General features: G+C 39.5%; 1 protein-coding gene across 1 annotated transcript in view; it reads right to left on the reverse strand.

Annotated features, from left to right (window-relative positions):
* The window catches only part of LOC128640533 (VPS10 domain-containing receptor SorCS1-like), a 1,407,808-nt gene that overhangs the window by 563,628 nt on the left and 826,805 nt on the right, over nt 1–17,375 (reverse strand). The window contains 1 exon segment of the mRNA XM_053693005.1: nt 8,483–8,601. Coding sequence (XP_053548980.1) covers nt 8,483–8,601 — 119 coding nt within the window.

A 17,375-nucleotide genomic window follows, 5' to 3' on the forward strand; every position in this document is an offset into this window, starting at 1 on the left:
GGATTGGGTCACGCACATAAATGCGCTTGAGACCCCAATCAAATTTGAACTTAAATACAATGGGAATTATATTGACTTTCTAGACCTTAGGATTTACAAAAAACAAGGCACATTATGTACAACTCTCTACACTAAACCAACTGACCGGAATTCAATACTCGAAGCATCCAGTAACCACCCTCCCCACACCAGAAAAGCAATTATAAAGTCACAAATGATTAGAGTGTTAAGAAACAATACTGAAGCCAGCAATCGTGAAACACAATTAAACATGATGGCTGAAAAGTTCTTACAATGGGGCTACAGTATGGAACTCATACAAAATGTTATTGCTGAGGTGGTCACTCATGGAATGAATCCGGTAGTCCAACGGGAGCAGCCAAAGAGAGACAGGATGGTTTTCACCACGACCTTCAACAAAGGAAAGGACAAGATGGCTGATAATATCAGGAAGAGATGGGAGATCTTAACTACAGACCATACTCTACCATTTAAGCATATGGATCCTCCCATCATGGGTTACAGACGGGGAAGGAGCCTAAGAGACCTGCTCATTTCCACAGACCCCCAGCAGTGCTATAATAAACAACAATGGCTAAAGACTAAGAAAAAGGGTTGCTACAGGTGTCTGGGATGCACAACATGCAGTGGGATGATCCCGTGTAAAGTCTTCAGACATCCACACACAACCCAAAAATATACAATAAAACATTTCATTACCTGTACAACCTCTCATGTTATTTATCTGCTCAGCTGTTGTTGTGGCCTATTTTATGTAGGAAAAACGACGGACAACGCAAGACTCAGGATGGCGAACCACAGATCAGCCATAAGGAGTGCCCTGGACAAAGGGGTATCGGACCAACCCGTGGCACGCCATTTCCTTATAGCCAAACATAAGGTAACGGACCTAAGATTCGTCTTGATTGACCACGTTCCACCACTTAATCGAGGAGGTGACAGGGACAAAGCCTTACTTCAGTGTGAAACAAGGTGGATACACAGACTTGGTACCCTACATCCTAAGGGCCTAAATATGTCTAACGATTGGCATTGCTTCCTCTGATAACAGTGTGGTGTGGTTATATACCACTGATCCCATACTTTTGAGGATTCACCCGTGGTGAATCACCCGCTATAGTGGGACACTTGATAGAGCTTGATATCCAACCAGGGATAGTCACTTGTAGCTCTGGGATACACACTAAGATGGACCACCTCGATCTTGACTATACATGAGGGTTGGAACACTAACCAGTGTGTTTCATGTTACACAATGTGATACACACTGGATTAGGTATCCGTGCCACTCATGAGTCTCTACTGTTGCCTTATCAGAGGTGGTTGAAACATGGGATTGAAGGGCACTTGGATAATGTTAGGGTACCATGACATCTCCACGAACCTAGTATGAATATAACTCTCATCTCTCTATGGAGTCACCTGTCACCATCATGAATGGAAGTCTATGACCACTATAATACCACCACCTTATAAAAGGAGTTAACACCTTATAATGACTTATGTATGGACCAGAACTAAACTAGATTACATGCCCTTCCTTGATTGCCAATTATGAATAGTGAACCAATGATATTATTTGAGGTTCAGCTATATGGACACAATGGTATCCAGACACAAGGAGGTAATACTGTTAAACGAATGTGATGCTAATAAGTATCCTGAGATATATACTCATTGTGTTAGTCTGTATCAGATATATGCTTAAAATTGGAGTAACAAGACAATATGCTACCTTATTTGATGAGGTATGTGGAATACAATAATGTGTTGGACCATGTTATGTTGCTTCTAGTGGAAGCCTTAGTTGTATCTGTATTTACATTTAGTTTTATCTTTATGTACATTTTTGTTTCTTTCTCATATGACCCATTTGCCACCACAGCTGCGGTAACCTAACAAGGGATTTATTACTAAAGCCTTAGCAACTACCCCACAATAGCTATATGGGTGACAATACACTTTAACTATGCACTATAAGTTGTGCACTATGTAAATTATTCCCCACCGGTGGAAGCCTTAATACCTTGCCCTTTTACATCTGTTGTAACCGTTCTGGTAACATTGGGTGAGCTACTGATGTATTGTTACATGGCCACCTAACACTCACTAATGTGTTCAAATCACTCTGATAATACTGACAGGGCTTGAAGCTGTATAAACGTACCGCGGTTACCATGACTACAAGCAGTAGCGCAAGCCGGGTGACGTCAGCCGCATATGCTAATTAGCCATGCGGTTTGAGGAATTACACCACAGACGCCGGAGTTCACTGCACAGCGTCTCTGAGACACATAACTTGGCACTTGACAGCAACACATCTTTTTGGCAGATCACTAATCAGACTGGGGATACTGGCATTTTTACATAAGGTATGTTCCTATACGGAGGTGTCTGCTATGAGTATCAGCAATAATCTAGATCTGTTATGACCTGACAAACATGATGCGTTTACAAAAGCAGTGGCAGAGATTTACTAGGGTTCTCCAATTCTGGGTAACGCTTATTTAAACAATATGTGATATGATGACTGTGTAATAACCTCAATTATGGACACATACAGACTCATATAAGTAACCAACTAGCTATAAATTAGGGATAGATTATTGTGACTCAATTGTTCCATGCTTAATGTGACTTTATAACATGAATCATGTGCTGAATTATTGTTAACACAGTGTAACCTGATACTGCAAATGTTGGTCTACATAGATATACATTGCTATAATGATATGTTTGTATTTCTGCTCTATATATTTTACTATTTTAGCTTAGTAGTATGGCAATATTTTTTGGTTGAGGGGGTCATCACCATGACAACCATGTTTTTGGCGCAACTCACACAGGTATTGTTAGATGGGTGGGGCTTATTGTATATATAAGGCACTGTGTTCACTTGCATGTTTGTACTGGTCTGAGGAAGGAGTCTGTGGACTCCGAAACGTTACCACAATAAAATAAAATAAGTTTTATGCTTAAATCCAGCGAGTGCAGTCCTATTTTGAAAATACTATATATATATATATATATATATATATATATATATATATATATATAGCTACAGATACAGTATATATTACATTTATATATATACATAAACAAATAGATAAATATATAGCTACAGATATATATATATATTACATTTATATATATATATATATATATATATATATATATATATAAATAAATAGATAGATATCTTTCAAAATAACAATTTCTTCTAAGTGAAGAACAATGCTATTTCAAGTATTTATTAACACACCTTTGGTTTTAGCCAAGCTTTGTGTAAGCGCACAAGTGAAGACAGTTTTGTAGAACGCCCCATAATAGTCAATGTGGAAAGGCAGTTGGCATTGATGAGCTAATAAGCAGGGCCGGCTTTTGATATAAGGCAAACTAAGGCAACCGCCTTACTGCGCCCCAGCAGGGGGGGTGCAATTTAGAGCAGCCTGATTTTTTATTTTTACAATGGACTCTTATCTTTTTTGGCTCAGGTTCAGCCAATTTGTATTAATTTCTAATGCAAATTGGGTAATAGGGCACGCAGCACATGGCACACCCCCCATGGTCCCACTCCCGACCAACCAATACCGCCCGGGACACCGAAACCCCCCCACCCACCCAGAGGCATTTAAACTCCCGGATACTCGGGACCAGCAGCACAGGATTCAGGAACTCTCTGGGAGCCAGTGCAGGGTTTAAGCGGTGAGTCCCGTTGTGACTATGGAGCCTCACACACTGCTGTGCCTGACCCTCCTGTCCCTCTACACACTGAGGGCTGCTTGTGCAAACTCGGGTTTCTTTAGATGAAGCGCAGGTCCTGGCTGCTCATATATATGAAGAAACACTTGTCACCGAGGAGCTGGGACTGATCACCATGCATGCAGGTAGGTGACAAACTTGTGCTCCTGTGGCACCGGACGTCCAATGACACGATTAGGTGTATTTTATTAGGGCTGATTGTGACATTTTCCTGATTGATTTTCTGCCTCTTACAAATAAATACAATTTTAAACAAATGAAGGTTTCAGTCAGTGTAGTTTTCTGTCAGGGTGATTTCTATACAAAGCAGAGTTTCCCCAAAAATATTGTGTTTTTCATTCCAGGCCCAAAACTATTTTAGCTTAAAATACAGGTGAGAATAACAAAACATAACAGTGTGAAGTTCTCAAGTCAGGGAAGTAAAGTTGTTGCACTGCCTACACGATACTATATATATATATATATATATATATATATATATATATATATATATATATATATATATATACAGTATATCTTTGTGTGAGAGAGTATTTATTTTCTGCGAGAGGCCCATCTTATTATCCTATAGGTGCTGCACCGTCAGACACTCGCACAGAGTACATTAGTGAATCAAATCATCTGATTGGATCTGATTCACTTTATCTGTTCCACCTGTTTGTTTACAATATTTCAACTTTGTGCTTTTATTTAAAAGGGGAGATGTGATCAGCTGTGGGGTCTTTATTTTACTTTCATTATGTTCTTTTGTATTGATCAGTTAAATAGTCTGTGTGTGTGTATAGTGAGGTGATCAACCCTGGTATGATATATATACAGTACCTTGTGACAACTAAACATTTATCTTCACGTGTCTTGGTTATTTGTAATAATTTACTTGCTATGGTAAAATAAAATAATATTTATGTCACACTAAAACTGCACTTTATTGGGAAATGTGTCAGGATTAGTATGAAATCAAGTCCCTTATGTTAGTGCTGATCTAACTCTGCCCCTCCTGAATCCTTGCTTGCCATTTTCCAATTTCGATGGTATGTAATGGGGGGGGGGGCGTCAAAATGTATCCTCGCCTGTGTGGCCAAAAATCCTAGCACCGGCCCTGCTAATAATAATAAATATTATAATGTGACAGATCTTATATCATCCGTGACATATAGAGTCTGCGACATTGTGTCAAAATATAACGTAATATAACAAATAACTCCATTATATTGTACTTTGTAAATGGTATTTTAAATCATAATTTTATGCTCATTGTAGCTTTTATTTCTAGGTTGGCTAAACTCTGTTTTTTGTTTGATTATACAGGGAGTGCAGAATTATTAGGCAAGTTGTATTTTTGAGGATTAATTTTATTATTGAACAACAACCATGTTCTCAATGAACCCAAAAAACTCATTAATATCAAAGCTGAATAGTTTTGGAAGTAGTTTTTAGTTTGTTTTTAGTTTTAGCTATTTTAGGGGATATCTGTGTGTGCAGGTGACTATTACTGTGCATAAATATTAGGCAACTTAACAAAAAACAAATATATACCCATTTCAATTATTTATTTTTACCAGTGAAACCAATATAACATCTCAACATTCACAAATATACATTTCTGACATTCAAAAACAAAACAAAAACAAATCAGTGACCAATATAGCCACCTTTCTTTGCAAGGACACTCAAAAGCCTGCCATCCATGGATTCTGTCAGTGTTTTGATCTGTTCACCATCAACATTGCGTGCAGCAGCAACCACAGCCTCCCAGACACTGTTCAGAGAGGTGTACTGTTTTCCCTCCTTGTAAATCTCACATTTGATGATGGACCGCAGGTTCTCAATGGGGTTCAGATCAGGTGAACAAGGAGGCCATGTCATTAGATTTTCTTCTTTTATACCCTTTCTTGCCAGCCACGCTGTGGAGTACTTGGACGCGTGTGATGGAGCATTGTCCTGCATGAAAATCATGTTTTTCTTGAAGGATGCAGACTTCTTCCTGTACCACTGCTTGAAGAAGGTGTCTTCCAGAAACTGGCAGTAGGACTGGGAGTTGAGCTTGACTCCGTCCTCAACCCGAAAAGGCCCCACAAGCTCATCTTTGATGATACCAGCCCAAACCAGTACTCCACCTCCACCTTGCTGGCGTCTGAGTCGGACTGGAGCTCTCTGCCCTTTACCAATCCAGCCACGGGCCCATCCATCTGGCCCATCAAGACTCACTCTCATTTCATCAGTCCATAAAACCTTAGAAAAATCAGTCTTGAGATATTTCTTGGCCCAGTCTTGACGTTTCAGCTTGTGTGTCTTGTTCAGTGGTGGTCGTCTTTCAGCCTTTCGTACCTTGGCCATGTCTCTGAGTATTGCACACCTTGTGCTTTTGGGCACTCCAGTGATGTTGCAGCTCTGAAATATGGCCAAACTGGTGGCAAGTGGCATCTTGGCAGCTGCACGCTTGACTTTTCTCAGTTCATGGGCAGTTATTTTGCGCCTTGGTTTTTCCACACGCTTCTTGCGACCCTGTTGACTATTTTGAATGAAACGCTTGATTGTTTGATGATCACACTTCAGAAGCTTTGCAATTTTAAGAGTGCTGCATCCCTCTGCAAGATATCTCACTATTTTTGACTTTTCTGAGCCTGTCAAGTCCTTCTTTTGACCCATTTTGCCAAAGGAAAGGAAGTTGCCTATTAATTATGCACACCTGATATAGGGTGTTGATGTTATTAGACCACACCCCTTCTCATTACAGAGATGCACATCACCTAATATGCTTAATTGGTAGTAGGCTTTCGAGCCTATACAGCTTGGAGTAAGACAACATGCATAAAGAGGATGATGTGGTCAAAATACTCATTTGCCTAATAATTCTGCACTCCCTGTAATCTCCTAATGTGATACATAAACTTTTATGCATTTATAAGACCAAACTGAAGACTTGTATATGAATCATTTAATTTTATTTAGACCTTTTAATTTACATACTAATAATTTCATCATTTGTATACATTCCACATAGAGAACCTTGGCACTATAGCCTCCAAAATCCCCTCATACACTCCCATTAGTTTTGTATAGCACTTTCTTCACCTACCCACCTGTAAGTTTTAGCTGCCCTCAAAGTTCCAGAGGGGAACTTTTTGCATTTAGGGAGCATACAACACTCAGTGCAGGAATTATAAAATATTTTTTTGTGCTAAATGACCTACATACGTCTTTTGCTCAAGCACAGTTGTACTTTTGACTTGTAATATGAGCACAAGAGTAGGATGAAACTTGTGCTATTGATTTAACTTTAGTGGAGTTAGCGATACTCAATAGCACTAATATTTTTATACTCCCCATGTAATCTAGGCCATAATGTTTCATGCTTGTATTCAAGTGTTATGTTAATAAAAAGCTGCTGTCTTTATACCCAGAATGCTGTCATTGGTGGTGATTAAAGTATGATTTGACACTATGGGGTCAAAAAGAATATGAGTTAGAATATCATGAAATTAGAGTCACAGCTAATAAGCTTTATCTGCAAGTGTTCATTAGTACAAATGCTCACACAGCCAAGTGAACAATACTAGCAAGTACCTGTCAGCCATTAACTAGCAGCAGGAAGTACCTCTTCCTCTCCAGCTACTGAGACTTAACAACTGACACAGAGGAACATTTCAAGTTAAAAGAACAGTGTAGTCTAATATTTTCTCCCTTTTAATGTATTACCAATTATCAATTTTACCTACTTGAGTCTATAACATTGTTTACATATAGCTCCTTCACCTTATTTTATCATTTGAAATAATTGATTTTGCCCATTCTATCCCAACCTATACTGAACATTTCTAAACTTAAGTTCTGGTTACAAAAATAAAACAATAAAAATAGAATTATGTAAACAAGAAAGTTTAGATAAAATAATTCTCTTAGTGTGTGTGTGGTGTGTGTGTGTGTGGGGGGTGATGAAAGAGAGGTACTAAAATGTTCATTTTCCATTTTTTTCTCTTGAATGAAGTACTGACCTTTGAGTAAAAAATAATAAAGAAGATAAGGAGGACTTTATGTAAATAATTAGACAGATAACATGATGAGGTATTCTATACCTACAAGATCAGCCCGCTGTATTGGGTTGTGGTTTCAGATAGTAGAAACAGCTTTTTCAAATATAAAAATACACTTAAAGGGACACTGATCCCAATTTTTTTTATTTCATGATTTAGATAGACCATGCAATTTTAAGCAACTTTCTAATTTACTCCTATTATCAAATGTTCTTCATTCTCTTGGTATTTTTTATTTGAAAAGCAAGAATGTAAGTTTAGATGCCGGCCCATTTTGATGAACAACCTGAGTTGTTCTTGCTGATTGGTGGATAAATTCATCCACCAATAAACAAGTGCTGTCCACGGTTCTGGACTTTCTTTTTCAAATAAAGATAGCAAGAGAACGTAGAAAATTGATAATAGGAGTAAATTAGAACATTGCTTAAAATTGCATGCTCTATCTGAATCACAAAAGAAAAAAATTGGGTTCAATATCCCTTTAAAGAAGCAATTTCCCATACACTTTAAATGTTGCAGCTGGTATAACAGTTAGTTGGAAACACATTAAGGAGAAACCAATTTTACCAATGCTACTCTTTCATATGAATTAAAAAAAAATAACACATTGCTCCTTTTAGTAAAATTGTATTTTGCTCTAAGAGAAACACCTAGAACAACTTTACCTGGACAAAGACATATTCATCTTGCACTATCAGCGAGTTGGTGTCAATATATCCCGGGAATGGCTTGTTCCTCACAGCATCAGAGCAATTGTGCATTCTGCAAACAATGTATTGCGCATCTGGAAAAGATAATTACAGTTCTGATCAGTAAATATTACTAAATAAAACATTACAGGACATTTAACTTTAGATACAAGTAAGACAGGGCTTATTGCAGAAGAAAACAAACTTCTCATATTAAATTCAGGATGTTTATTTATTTTTTTACAGTGATAGATTATTGCTTGAGTGAACTAGGATGATTGTATTCTGTAATCCCATATGTTAGATATTTAAACCTCATGACCCTGTTCAACCATCACATCCGTACAAGAAGCCTCTGCAGATAAAAATGATTTTTTTTAGCTTCTAATACTTCACCGACAGGTATCAGATCATCCAACGAATGTTCAGCTTGCATTATACAGCATAGAAGTAGCCAAGAATATTTTCAGCAATTTCATTTAAAATAATTATTTTTCACTCTATCAAATGCAGCATTTGAATATCACATTTACTATTATATAATGATTGTTAACATTTAAATGCTGATTCTCAATTCTCATAGATTTCAGCAAATAGTAACGTTCTGTTCTATTAAAATATTAAATTTGATGTTTGACTGTTAACTTTTGTACAAAATAACACACGCATGAGTGATATAACAGTTGTCTTCACAATGAGAGAAACGCAATCAGGTACTGAAATGTGATAGTTAAAATGTATTTAACAAAATATAAATGTTTAACTAAAGCATTGTAATGCACCTAATACTTAAATATGCACCCTATATAATTCTCTGGAAAGTCATGGGTTAAGTGTTCTGCAGTTACACAATCAGCAATATTGATTTCTAGTTATCATTTTTAAATACCATGAGGCATATTTATGAAATGTCTTGCGGACCTTATTTGACAGTGCGGATCAGGTCCGCAAGACATGATCGCTGAATACGGAGAGCAATACGCTCTCCGCATTTAACATTGCACCAGCAGCTCACAAGAGCTGCTGGTGCAATGCTGCCCCCTGCAGACTCGCGGCCAATGGGCCACAGGAAGGGGTGTCAATCAACCCGATCGTACTCGATCGGGTTGAATTGTTGCGATTCCTGTCTGCCTGCTTAGAGCAGTCGGACAGGGTTATGGAGAAGCGGTCTTTGTGACCGCTGCTTCATAACTGCTTTTTCTTACGAGTCTGAAGACTCGCCAGAAACACGACCATCAAGCTCCTTTCGGAGATTGATAAATGGGCCTCCATGTATTAACTGTTATTGCTTCCTAGGGGTCAACTTACTAAAGTGCGAGCGGACATGATACTATGTAGTGTATCATGTCCACTGCGCTGCGTACACTGTCAGCATTTATCATTGCACCAGCACTTCTTGTGAATTGCTGGTGCAATGCCGCCCACTGCAGATTTGCGGCCAATCAACCGCTAGCAGGAGGTGTCAATCAACCCGATTGTATTCGATCGGGTTGATTTCTGTCCGCGGCCTCAGAGCAGGCGGACAAGTTATGGGGCAGCGGTCTTTAGACCGCCATTTCATAACTTCCATTTCCAGCTCTCCTAAAGGCTCGCCCGGAACACGGGGCATCAAGCTCCATACAGAGCTTGATAAATCGGCCCCCTAGTGTGCTGCCCAAACCATAGAAGGTATATAGCAAAGAACTTAAATGGACATAAAACCCCCCAAAATGTTTCATAATTAAGATAGAACAACTTTCTATTTTACTTCTAATATAAAATTTTCTTAGTTTTCATGGTATCCGTTGCTGAAAAGCAGCAAAGTAAGCTCAGGAGCGTGCACGTGTCTGCAGTCCTATATGGCAGCAGTTTTTCATCAATCATACACATTAGCAAGAGCGCTAGATGGCAGCACTATTTACTGTCATGTAGTGCTTCAGGCATGTGCATGCTACCTACCTATGTTTCTCTTCAACAAAGAATGACATGAGAACAAAGCAAAATTAATAGATAGAAGCAAATTGGAAACTTTTTTAAAATTGTATTTTCTATCTAAATAATAAAAGAAAATATAGGCTTCATGTCCCTTTAAACAAAAAAAAACTCCACGGGGGATATCTATCAAGCCGTCAACCTGAAATACGCTGGAATTCCGCAGCATAATTGTGGCGAGCTTGATTCGACCTAGTTATCAAAGCCTACAGACCGTCAAAAGTTGAAATTTGTGATGCAACATACGATCCACCGGTCTCAATCTGACACAGATCGATGCTTACATCATTACAGATGTTCCGAATACAAATTTGGCTCTATCTGACACCTTTTGCAAGTTAACAAATTTCTAACAGGTACGCTCGCCACTATTCCGGACAAACGTACCTGGTTTTTAATCCGCCACCCTGGATGCCATAGGAATCAATGGGAGTCTGAAAGCAGCGAAAGCTCATGTTCGATGCTGCCAGATATCCCATTGATTTCTATGGTAGAAAACAAATTATGTTTACACCTAACACCCTAACATAAGCCCAGAGTCTAAACACCCCTATTCCGCCGCCCCAACATTGCCGCAACTAAATTAAGTTATTAACCCCTATTCCGCCACTCCCAGACCCCTCCCCAACTAAATAAATGTATGAACCCCTATCCCGCCACTCCCGGACCCCACCGCAACTAAATAAATGTATAAACCCCTAAACCCCTGGCCTCCCACATCACTACCACTAACTAAACCTATTGACTCCTAAACCGCCAGCCCCCCACATCGCCATAAACAAAATTAAGCTATTAACCCCTAAACCTAACAACCCGCTAACTTTACATTAAGATTACAACATCCCTTATCTTATAATAATTTAAAACTTACCTGTAGAATTAAATTAAACTATATTAAACTATTAATTAACCTACTCTAACTATTATACTAAAATTACATTAAACTACCAATTAAATGAACTATATTATATATTTAAAAACCTAACCCTACTCAAATTATTTAAATCTACAATTAAACAAATAAACAATTAGTTACAAAAAAATAAAAAACACTAAGTTACAAAAAATAAAAAAACACAGTATCAAAAATAAAAAAGAATCCTGAAACCACTATCATGAAAAATTTCACAGATAGGCTAACTGAATTTCGGAACCTCCTGTCTTCATGGGAGTTTCGGGAGATCTCATGGACAGGGAGAATAGCTGCAATAAAAATGTCCTTTATACCCAAAATTACCTACTTGTTCAGATGTATCCCATATAACATCCCCAGACCCCTCCTAAATAAATGACAAAGTCTTGTTACAGCTTACGTATGGAAAAGTAACAGACCCAGAACTTCTAGGACCACTCTGCAGAGACCGATTACACATGGGGGATTAGCTCTTCCCAATATCATACTGTATTATACTGCGGCTAGACTGTCTCATCTGCTTAGCTGGAATCTCACAGATGGTCAACCCAGATGGTTTGACGCAGAGCTCTCGGTACTCCCGTCGGGACTTGTCCTATCTGATCTCTTATGGATTCCCCCTCACTACAGGGAAAAACTAGCTGACTTACAACCCAATCATCTCGGACGCCCTCCAGTTTTGGAGCCAGACGAGGCACAACCCAGATTTAGCTCCACACCCCTCCCCTGTACTCACCATGAGTGGGGTGCTTTATGGTCTTCCAGACTCCCACCTTTTGTCTTGGCAACCTTTTGCCCCTATTTTGGCTATGGACCTCTATGACCAAAATCAGTGGCTCACACATACACAGTTTTGTACAAAATTCAATATCCCCCCTCTCTATATTTTGAAGCCTTTTGTCTCCGCACGTGGTTGAAATCATGGGGATATCCGGGGAAAAATCTAAGATCCCCTTCAAAATGGGAGACTACATGGCTCCAAGGAGAAGGCCTTATGCATGCCCTATCTTTTCGCTACAATCTCCTTCTTGAATCCACCACACTCCATAAAATCGTTCAACACAGAGCCTGGGAAAGGGAGATAGGCTTCACTGCTGACACCGATACATGGCACTTACGTATCACTGTAACTAAAAAATTCTGCACTGCGCTACTCTCTGGGAGCTACAGTACAAAATACTTGTTAGATGGCACTTGATGCCCTATACCCTACACAGGATTTACGGCACTCGATCTCCTCTCTGGCAGGAATCTGTTCAGAATATTTCACTCATTAAACATTGCCCTTCCATATAAGCCAGAGATATCTCTGCTCCACATGCATATACCAAGCTTGACACAGTCTAGAGAAGCCCTAGTAATATACCTCTTTATGGCTACAAAATTAATGATTGCCAGAATGTGGAAACATAAGGACCCACCCCTCATATCTCAAGTTCTTGTTACAGTTGATTATATTAAACAGATGGAACTATACTCCCATAGAATTTTAGATAAAGTGGACTTCCATCAAGAGACCTGGTCTCCATGGATTGAGCAATACCCTGAATGACTTAGAACCCTATGTGCTGCCTCTGAGATAAAGTGGTCTTCCACTAAGAGACCTGCAGGCCCATTTATCAAGCTCCGTATGGAGCTTGAAGGGCCGTGTTTCTGGCGAGTCTTCAGACTCGCCAGAAACACAAGTTATGAAGCAGCGGTCTAAAGACCGCTGCTTCATAACCCTGTCCGCCTGCTCTGAGCAGGCGGACAGGAACCGCCGGAAATCAACCCGATCGAATACGATCGGGTTGATTGACAGCTCCCTGCTGGCGGCCGATTGGCCGCGAGTCAGCAGGGGGCGGCGTTGCACCAGCAGCTCTTGTGAGCTGCTGGTGCAATGTTAAATGTGGAGAGCGTATTGCTCTCCGCATTTAGCGAGGTCTTGCGGACCTGATCCGCAGTGTCGGATCAGGTCCGCAAGCCCTTTGATAAATGGGCCCCTTGGCCCTTAAGGATCGAGACTTGACCTGACTGATCCAGACCCCTAGTTGCTGCATCTGAGACTTTCCCCTCCCTCCCTTTTTTTTCCCTTCTTGTTATCCCTTCCCACATCCCCTATTCCTTACACTACACACTGACCTCTATTGATAGTTTTGGAACTGTTTCTGTTAATGAAGCTTTTGTTCTCCCTTAGATTTAGCTGCATACAATATGATATTTCTTTTTTCTAATAGCCTATATGAAAAACTTTGAAGTGCAGTGTTCTGGACACAGATAAGAAGAAAGGAAAAAACTTATGGTTTACTCTACTTCACACTGTGCTAGTTCTATGTTTGGTTCTTCCACCAGTTCTGTTGTTTAACTAGCTAATACTTATGTACAGTGTTGTGTACTATGTTGTTTTGTTCTTTTATAGTTGTATATCTGAACCTGCTCTTCAACAAAATAAAAATAAAAAAAATAAAAAATAAAAAGAAGAATTACACCTAATCTAATAGCCCTATCAAAATAAAAAGCCCCCTCAAAATAAAAAAACCCTAGCCTACAATAAACTAACAATGGCCCTTAAAAAAATACAACCAACCCCCCAACAGTAAAACCTACCACCCACACAACCAACCCCCCAAAATAAAAACCCTATCTAAAAAACATAAGCTCCCCATTGCCCTGAAAAGGGCATTTGTATGGGCATTGTCCTTAAAAGGGCATTTAGCTCTTTTACTGCCCAGACCCTACTCTAAAAATAAAACCTACCCAAAAAACCCTTAAACAAACCTAACACTAAAAAACAATTCACTTACAGTTTTTGAAGTTCCGCTTGAAGGATCCATCCAGCCGCCAAGAAGTTTTCATCCGGACGGCCTCTTCCATCTTCATGATTGAGCTCTCATCCTATTGACTGATTGGAACAGCCAATAGGATTTTAGCAGCTCTAATCCTATTGGCTGATTGTAACCTTTCAGCCAATAGGAATGCAAGGGACACCATCTTGGATGTCGTCACTTGCATTCAAGATCCAGTTTACTGCGGAGACCAAATTGAAGAGCAGCTCCTCGTCGGATGTCTTCAGGATAGACCCGCTCCACGCCGGATGTCTTCAGGATGGATGAAGATAGAAGAGGCCGCATGGATGAAGACTTCGCCGGCTGGATGAAGATGGAAAAGGCCGCCCGCATGAAGACTTCTTGCCAGCTGGATGGATCCTTCAAGCGGAACTTCAAAAACTGTAAGTGGATCGTCGGGGGTTAGTGTTAGGTTTATTTAAGGGTTTTTTGGGTGGGTTTTATTTTTAGAGTAGGGTCTGGGCAGTAAAAGAGCTAAATGCCCTTTTCAGGGAAATGGGGAGCTTAGGTTTTTTAGATAGGGTTTTTATTTGGGGGGTTAGTTGTGTGGGTGGTGGGTTTAACTGTTGGGGGGGTGATTTCTTTGTCCAATGCCCCGCAAAAGGCCCTTTTAAGGGCCATTGGTAGTTTATTTTAGACTAGGTTTTTTTTTTTATTTGGGGGGGTTATTTTGATAGGGCTATTAGATTAGGTGTAATTCTTTTTTCTTTTTGATACTGTGGTTTTTTATTTTTTGTAACTTAGTGTTTTATTTATTTTTGTAACTTAGTGTTTTTTACTTTTTGTAACTTAGAGGTCCATTTATCAAGCTCCGTATGGAGCTTGTGGGCCGTGTGTCTGGCGAGTCTGAAGACACGCCAGAAACAGCAGTTATGAAGAAGCGTTCTTCAAACCTGTCCGCCTGCTCTGATGAGGCGGACAGAGATCACCACAATCGGGTTGATTGAAACCCCCTGCTAGCGGCCGATTGGCCACGAGTCTGCAGGGGGAGGCGTTGCACCAGCAGCTCACAAGAGCTGCTGGTGCAATGCTGAATATGGAGAGCGTATTGCCCTCCGCATTCAGCGATGTCTGTCGAACCTGATCCGCACTGTCGAATCAGGTCCGACAGACATTTGATTAATAGGCCTCTAAGTGTTTTTTATTTTTTTGTAAATTAGCGTTTAATTTTTTGGTAATTTAGTAATTTTTTAATTGTAGATTTAAATAATTTGAGTAGGGTTAGGTTTTTAAATATGTAATATAGTTAATTTAATTGGTAGTTTAATGTAATTTTAGTATAATAGTTAGGGTAGGTTATTTAATAGTTTAATATAGTTTAATTTAATTCTACAGGTAAGTTTAATTTATTATCAGATAGGGATGTTGTAATTTTTATGTAAAGTTAGCGGGTTGTTAGGTTTAGGGGTTAATAGCTTAATTTAGTTTATGGCGATGTGGGGGGCTGGAAGTTAGGGGTTAATAGGTTTAGTAAGTGGTAGTGATGTGGAAGGCCAGGGGTTTAGGGGTTAATACTTTATTTAGTTACGGCAGGGTCTGGGAGCAGCGGAATGGGGGTTAATACTTTTATTTAATTGTGGTGGGGTCCGGGAGTGGCGGGATAGAGGTTAAACATTTTAGTATAGTGGCAGTGTTTAGTGACAAGGTATAAATAAAGTTGGTAAAAAGCCGAAATAGCAGTGAGATCGATGACTGCTAGTTAACAACAGTCTGCTGCTCATCACCCCGTACTTGGTGCATTACTTTTTGCCGGCTTTTTTAATAAATATGGAGATCATATTCAGGTCCATGGCCGCGATGTTAGGTGAGCGTATTGGTGCCATCAAAAAGGTTTATATATATGGGATGCGCAGCTGTGCTCTGGAGCCTTCGCGGAGGTTTATATATATGGGATGCGCATTCGGTCTGATCTAAATGCAAAGATGGCAGCCGCAAGCCACATTCTGCAATATATTTACTGGGCTTTTTGCATATAAAACTTCCCTTTGAACTCAGCAGATTAGCAAATTTAGACACAAAAACTATTTACACAATGGTATTGTATTAGGGCCAGACCAAAGACAAATGAATTCTGCCAGTGAGCAATATGTCTGCAGAGCAGGTGTCATTCAAACGTTATTGGAATTGCCTATATAGATCATACACAATACATCTCCCTGCAGGACATCATTTTCTCACACAGCTTCTTACATAGATCCTCAAAGGGACAACCCGACCCCAAAGGGAAACACCAAGCTGGTATAAGAGCCACAGGAAGATGTTTTACACCCTAACCTCCTAGCTAGGGATTCACACTTGATAAATGTTCTAACTGCTGCTTGCAGACTTGTGAGACAGCCAGCACTTAGCTCACTCTACGCAAGAAGACACAACACAGACATCAGTCAGGTGGTGCTCAGGCCAACTACACAAGAGGAAGATGTTATACTATATAACCAATGAGTTAACATCTGCTTGTGTTGTCACTTAAAGGGACATGACACTCAACATTTTCCTTTCATGATTCAGAGAGAACTTGCAATTAAAACTTTCCCATTTACTTCAATTACCAAATTTGCTTTGTTCTTTTGGAAACCTTTGTTGAAAAGCATACCTTGGTATGTTCAGGAGCAGCACTGCAGCACAAGAAGCTAGATGGTGATTGCTGAGAGGTCTACTCTTTAATTGGTTGGTAAGATCGGGAGCATGCACGTGTCTGGAGCACTATATCGCAGCAGTTTTGCGTTATCCATTTGCAAGAACACTATTTGGCAGCACTATTTTCTGCCATGAAGTGCTCCAGACACCTCCCTAGGTATCTATTCAATAAAGAATACCATGAGAATGAAGCAAATCTTTTTATATTTTTTTAATTGTATGCGCAAAAAAAAATATTTGTGTTTCATATCCCAAATTATTAAATACATAATAGATTTTGCCAAATAATTAAGTATTGCACAATAAAGGGACATTGTGGAACAAAAATGTTGTGAATAATTGTGTCCAGTGTAGAGTGGCAATTGGATAACTTTGAAGGTGTGATTAACACAAAGGCGCCCAATGGCCTAATACCACAAAACCTCTGTGTTCTTCTTTTTTAGACCAATCGTTTTCATCAGGATCCTGACCCTCCTATGACAGAGAGCTGACCATTGCAATCCTTTGGAGCTACTTCCATTTA

This window comes from Bombina bombina, chromosome 9 (assembly GCF_027579735.1).
Source record: "Bombina bombina isolate aBomBom1 chromosome 9, aBomBom1.pri, whole genome shotgun sequence".
Classification (NCBI taxonomy): domain Eukaryota; kingdom Metazoa; phylum Chordata; class Amphibia; order Anura; family Bombinatoridae; genus Bombina; species Bombina bombina.